A 6,742-nucleotide genomic window follows, 5' to 3' on the forward strand; every position below is an offset into this window, starting at 1 on the left:
CAGCCCCGTCTCCCCCACCCACCCTCACCCCGTCCTGATGACTGCTGGGGCCTCGGTCATGGGTGCTGCTCTGCGGCTTCTCCTGACTGCCTCCCTGCCCCATAGCACACAGGCCGGCAGGGGCCGAACACAGCAGATGCAGGCTGGGGCTCAGGGTGGGGGAGTGAGCCCTGATTCCTGCACTTACCACTGGGAAGCCTGTGGCTGGAAGGCCTGCTCACACTTCCTTTGACAGCCTTCTGTCAGGGCAGTGGTCATCCCAGCAGGCATAGCTCCGTGAGCCATGGAGTTGGCAAGTATCCAGTGCACGTGGCAGGATGCTGGCCCCAGCTCTGTTTCTGGCCACCTGGGAAGGCGTCACCTCTATCTATGGGCAAACTCATTCCTGTCATTCTGAGGGTCAAGCCATTTGGTTCTGCTGGTTCTGAGGAGGCCTGGCTGACTGGGCCGGAGCTGGGCACTACCCCACTCAGGCTTGGGGTCACTGCACAGGGGTCACCAGTCAGCAGGCCAGCTTCCACCCCAGAGTGCGAGGGCAGGAGGGTGCCAGTCCCTGGGTCGGCCCCGGCACCAGAGCCAGGCCCCCAGAGGCTCCCTGTCTAAGTCACTGAGACTGTCAGGGCTGCACCTTTGTGCCACTTGAAAAAATTTGCTTCCTGTAGAAATTTTCAAAAACTTTTTCTTGGCCTGATTTTAAAATACTTTCAAACTGTAGTAGTGGAAAAGACTCTTGAGAGTCCCTGGACTGCAAGGAGATCAAACCGGTCCGTCCTAAAGGAAATCAACCCTGAATATTCATTGGAAGGACTGATGTTGAAGCTCCAATACTTTGGCCAGTTGATGTGAAGAGCTGACTCATTGGAAAAGACCCTGATGCTGGGGAAGATTGAGGGCAGGAAAAGAAGGGGACAACAGAGGATGAGATACTTGGATGGCAATGAACATGAGTTTGAGCAAACTCTGGCAGATGGTGAAGGACAGGGAAGCCTGGCATGCTACAGTCCATGAGGTCGCAAAGAGTAGGACACGACTGAGCAACTGTACAACAACAAAAAAACCTAGAAAACCCCCCTCTGCCATTATTTTCCAGAAATCCTCTAGATTGTGGATGGCTCTGCTCAGCCTCTTGTCCCCCACCCCCACCACCTTGCTGGTGCCCCACCTTGGATGTTGCATGCTCCCCTCCCCACGTGGCTCCCTCTCCACCCCATGCGGCCTCAGTGACCCTGGCTGTTTGTGTCCCTCACTCCCCAGCTGCCCTCAGGGAGGCCTGGCCAGGCTTTCCAGATGGCCCTGTCAATCCCCAGGTATCCAAGGAGGATGTGGACCGGAAGCCAGTGGGCGGAACAAAGATGGACAAGGACATCCTGGCACGGACAATGCAACGGCTACGCAGTGGGGTGATCCACAAACAGGTGGCATCAGGGCGTGAGTTCAGAGGGTGCCCCTTCAACAGCAAGCCCAAGTTCATCCACTTCAAGGTGAGCCCAGAGTCCCGGTACCAGTGTCCTCACCTGGGACTGAGGGTGACAGGGTCCCATGGAAGGGCTCAGGCACCGGCCCAGGAGGGCACTGGTCCTAGGGAGGCCGGGACATCACAACTTCCCAGTCCCCCTGGAGGAGCCAGGCACCACCCAACCCTTTGCTGGGAGACCCACACCCGCTGGTCCCCAGGCACCCCCTTCCTGCCCGAGGCGGAGGTCCTGGGAGACCAGGGAGACGTCCTGGTCTCCCAGGCATGGCTGTCAGGTGCCGAGAAGCAGCCACCAGAGAGCTTTGAGTATTAACTTTTCACTCGCTTTACCTAGGACTTTGATGTGGGCAAAGTGTACAAGAAGAAGATCACGCTGATCAACGCCACCTACACGATTAACTACTGCAAGCTGGTCGGCGTGGATGAGAGCCTGCAGGACTTCATCCACGTGGAGTAGGCAGTGGGGCGGCCATGGGCCGGGCCTTAGTCCCTGCAGCTGCTCCCAGAGCCTCTTTGTTTGAACCACACTTGGGGCCCGCGGGCATTTTCTGAAGTGTCTCGGCCCCCGTCCTCAGGCCAGCCCCATTTTCCCTGATGAATGGCTTGACATTTCCTCCTCTGTGTTTTGAGGTCAATGGCTCTGAGTAAGAGCTCCCTGTGGGGCCTTGTGCCTCCTCAAAGTAAAGAAAAAAGCCGTCTTTTTATTTCAGGACTGTGTACTTGAACTCTTTAAATTTTCAGTCTGCTCCAGAGTTTCAGGTTTCTTCTCTTGAGACCCTGCGGATGCCTGAGCCAGATCCTCTCGTCTGTGATCCCTTCTGGTCCCTGGAATCCTCTCTTCCTTCTTATTTTGTTTTCCCTCATTTCCCTCATAACGACCGTTACTGTGTCTCTCTGCAGGGCCCATTTCTCTTCTGCTCTTTAAGCGTTTTGACTTCTTCGTTAAGGGTTTTTTCTCCTGCCCTTCCTGGCTTCTGCTGCTCCTCCTCATCATCAATGGGGAGGTCCCCGGGGCTGTAAGTACCCAGGTGTGCGTGGCTCCTGCTGTGTGAGTGCTGCAGCCTCCGAGGCCCTGTCCGCTGCCTGCGGTGCCTTCCAGGGCTGTGCCGCTGGCCGGGGCTCTGGTCAGTCTCCCCATTGGACTCACTGTCCATTCTGTGCAGCTTGTGAGCCAGATGCAGGATCTTCACTCCCTTTTCTGTCTTCCCTTGTTCCACGTTTATCACCTGCGTGTCCTCCACTGTCGGGCGTGCTGACACTGGGGCTTTCCGTGTGGCTGGTTCTCCCTGTGGATCTGTGGTTTCTGGAGGAGTGGGCGGGGGTGCACAGTCGGTTGGTCACATCACCTCGGCCACCCCAAGTCACCCTCCCCAGCCTGGATCAGGAATGTTTTATGGGCAGCTTTTTCTCTCAACACCTTGAGGATATTCCTCCCTGTCTGCTGGCTTATGCTCTTGCCGTTGGAAGTCGGCTTTCCGGCCAGTCCCCTGTCTTCATAGGTTATCCAGCCTCCTCTGATCGCCATGAGGTTGCCGGGCCCTTGGGGTCCAGCATGTCCACCACCGTGTCTGCTGTGGATCGCTGTCTCCTAGAGCCGTTTTAGAACTCCCTGTGCTTCCTGGTCAGGCTCTGCCAACAACTGTGGACATCCCTCCTCCCTGGCCCTTCACACACTGTCCCCATCCATCCTCACGGACCGGCCCTCTGTGCTCGACTTGAAACCTGTCTGCTCTGCACCCCCATGCTTCCTGACCCCTGTATCACACTGCCCCCCGCCTTTGCCGTCATCTCTCTGAGCAAGTTTCTGGGGTCTGTCCCTCCATTCACTTCTCTCTTTTATGGTATCTAATCGGCTGTTGAAATTACTAATTTCATTTCCAATTCCAGTTGCCATATTCCTCATTTCTGAAGGTCCCAAGCTGTCTTTCAGATCAGCTGATATTTCTGGTTCTTTTCTCACGTCTGTAAAAGTCTCCCTTCAGTAATTCTGCCGCCTGAGGTCCTGGGGTCTGGCCCTGCCCCTTGCCGTGTCCCTGTTGGTTTGTGCACAGCTTTCAGGTCTGGGTTTTGACCCATCCACTGATGAGATGCCATTTGGGACTCTGTTTGTCTAACACCACTTCCCTCCCAACATGAGGAGCTCGGGTCTACTTCTGCCTTGAGCCCCTGGGATGCTGCCAGCCAGAGACAGATTTTAATATTAAGTTTTTGCTTGTGTTTTCTAAGCAAAGTACAAGAGGTAAAATCCAACTTTGTGAAAATGGACCTCGTGTTTCATGTTAGCAATTTTGTGGGGGGCTCCTTTTTTTCAGACAAATTCAAAGTCCTTCCAGAACACTGGGAATGTGAGGCTGTTTTCCTGATCCTTTTACTTGAAGTGGGGCTCAGATGGCTCCAGTTGAATGTAGCACCTTCAGTCCCCGCCCACCCCCCACCTCCCTGCCTAGCTCACAGCCCATCACCTTGAAACCAAAGTCCTAGACCCTTGGTTCCAGGCCTGGCTCATGCCCTCAGGGAACCATGACCACTGCTCACCCCATAGCATCTGTACCCTCTGGGGCCAGCCCCTCCTTCCCTCCCTCCTTCCCTTTCCCCTCCCCCTCCCCTCCTTTCCCCACTTCCCTCCCTCCTCTCTCCCTCCCCTCCTTCACTCACACAACTGACACTCAGATGTCCCTGGAGCATCTCCTGTGGACTGAGCCCCAGGGAGGCAGCAGGGGCTCAGCCCCCGGGACAGGGTGAGAAGGAGGTTTCAATGGCCTGCCCAGGCACTGGCTGTCTGGGACAATGGCTCCAGCCCATCTGTGGTCCATGAGGGCAGGAGGCTCAGCCCTGCTCCGTTGTTGTTCCCGCAGCTTTGACCCCCCAGGCCCACTATCAGCCGGCATGTCCTGCGAAGTGCTTGTCACCTTCAAGCCCATGGTGAGTGTCAGTCCAAAAACCAAGCTGTGAAAAAAGGGGTTTTCTACTATCTCGAGAGGGTGGTGGGTGGAATTGGGGTCTCCGCTGCCACAGGCTCCACAGGATGTTGTTATGGAGGAAGGACACACTGTAATGCAGAGGGAGTGGCATGTGGCCTCCACTTGGCTAATTTCCAAAACATGCTGGAGACTCTTCTTCAGCTCAGACAGGGTGACACGGAGGCCCTTCTGCATCCCTGGGTGGCAAGTGTGACTGCTGATGCCTGCGGGTCCAGTGGGATGGGCTGCAGGCCCCTTCCTTAGGCAGCAGTGGGGGTGGGTTGTCCAGATAGCACGTGTCACATGGAAGCTGCAAATGTGTGGGTGGTCGGGGTTTTATTTTTTAGATAAACAAAGATCTGGAAGGAAATGTCTCGTTTCTGGCTCAGACAGGCGGATTTTCTGTTCCACTGAAATGTTCAACAAAGAAATGCTCTGTGAGTTTGTGCTGAGCATCGGGGGTGAGGGGGAGGCGGGTCTGAGGCTGGTGTCTGGGGAGGTGGGTACCCACGCCCATGCTGCAAACTTCCAGAGAGTCTGCACAGGGTGGCATCCAGCTTGCAGGACCCCTGGGTCAGAGGAGACCCTCAGGCTCGTCTCAGGAGACCTGCTCCTCCCAGAAGCTCTGTGGTGTCACCTGATGGGTTTCTTTTGTAAATTATAGTTACCATGCAGCTTTCACATCCGCAGAGCTTGTAACTGGAGTTCGTGCCTTCTGATCCCTCTACCCATTCTACCACCCCCACCCCCGCCTGAAACCACAATCTGTTTGGTTTATTTTTTTCATATCTGTGAGCTCCATTTTTTTTTTTCAGATTCCACCATAAGTGTAATCATACAGTACCCATCTTTTCTACCTGATTTATTTCATGTGTCATAATGCCATTCACATTGTGCCAAATGGCAAGGTTTCCTTTTTATGGCTGAATAATATTCCATTTTATATCCACCGCAATTTCTTTATCCATCTATTTGTCGATGGACCTGACACTTAGGTTGCTTTCATGTCTTGGCTTTTGCAAATAGTGCTACAGTGAATATGAGCATGCAGACAACTCTTCTGATGATACTGGTTTCATTCATTTGGACGAATACCCAGACCTGGGATCACTGGGTCATATTGTAATTCTCTTTATAATTATTTGAGGAGTCTCCATACTGTTCTCCACAGTGGCATCACCAGTTTATATTCCTACCAGCAGTACATGAGGTTCCTTTTTCTCCACATCCTTGCCAGCACTTATTACTTATTTCTTTTTGATAACAGCTATTCTAATGGTACGGAGAAGGCAATGGCAACCCACTCTGGTACTCTTGCTTGGGAAATCTCATGGATGGAGGAGCCTGGTAGGCTGCAGTCCATGGGGTCGCTAAGAGTTGGACATGACTGAGCAACTTCCCTTTCACTTTCCACTTTCATGCATTGGAGAAGGAAATGGCAACCCACTCCAGTATTCTTGCCTGGAGAATCCCGGGGACAGGAGCCTGGTGGGCTGCCGTCTATGGGGTCGCACAGAGTCGGACATGACTGACGTGACTTAGCAGCAGCAGCAGCATTCTAATGGTATGGCTTCCCTGGTGGTTCAGTGGTAAAGAATCTGCCTGCTAATGCAGGAGACATGGAGATGCAGGGTCGATCCCTGGGTTGGGAAGATCCCCTGGAGAAGGAAGTGGCAACCCACTGCAGTATTCTTGCCTGGGAAATCCCATGGACAGAGAAGCCTGGCAGGGTACAGTCCTTGGGGTTGCAAAGAGTCAGACACAACTCAGCAATTAAACAGCAACGATGTTCTAACGATACAAGACAACAGGGAGCTGTGGTTTTGATGTGCATTTCCTTGCTGATCAGTGATACTTTCATGAGGACCTTTCGTGTGCATGTTGGCCATTTGTATGTCTTGTTAGGGAAAATATCTATTCAATTCCTCTGTCTATTTTTAAATCATATTGTTTGGGTTGGTTTGTATTTTTGCTATTCAGTTGTGTGAATTCTTTACATATTTTGGATATCAACTTCTTATCAATGTGATTTGTAATGATTTTCTTCCATTCCATGAGCTGCTTTTTCATTTTGTTTGTAATCTCCTTTGTTACATGGAATTGATATTTTCTTTTAATTAAGAAAATTTTTGTATTAATGAAAAGCAGAAAGAATATCCATATAATCACTTCCTGAATCCAGTCACTGTCAACATTTGCCACTTCTTCTGTCTGTCTATCTGCTTACCTGGCCCACTTCAGAATGAAGCAGCAATTTCCTATTGCTCAATACCCATCCTTATAAAACATCAGCATCTCAAATACAATT

General features: G+C 52.4%; 1 protein-coding gene across 1 annotated transcript in view; it reads left to right on the forward strand.

Annotated features, from left to right (window-relative positions):
* The window catches only part of CFAP74 (cilia and flagella associated protein 74), a gene marked incomplete at its 3' end in the record, with an annotated part of 88,613 nt that overhangs the window by 42,330 nt on the left and 39,541 nt on the right, over window positions 1–6,742 (forward strand). The window contains exons 14-17 of the mRNA XM_010850216.1: window positions 1,308–1,481; window positions 1,809–1,927; window positions 4,330–4,396; window positions 4,782–4,871. Coding sequence (XP_010848518.1) covers window positions 1,308–1,481; window positions 1,809–1,927; window positions 4,330–4,396; window positions 4,782–4,871 — 450 coding nt within the window. The remainder of the gene's footprint in view (window positions 1–1,307; window positions 1,482–1,808; window positions 1,928–4,329; window positions 4,397–4,781; window positions 4,872–6,742) is intronic.

Source organism: Bison bison, unplaced genomic scaffold, assembly GCF_000754665.1.
Source record: "Bison bison bison isolate TAMUID 2011002044 unplaced genomic scaffold, Bison_UMD1.0 scf7180017864289, whole genome shotgun sequence".
Lineage (NCBI taxonomy): Eukaryota > Metazoa > Chordata > Mammalia > Artiodactyla > Bovidae > Bison > Bison bison.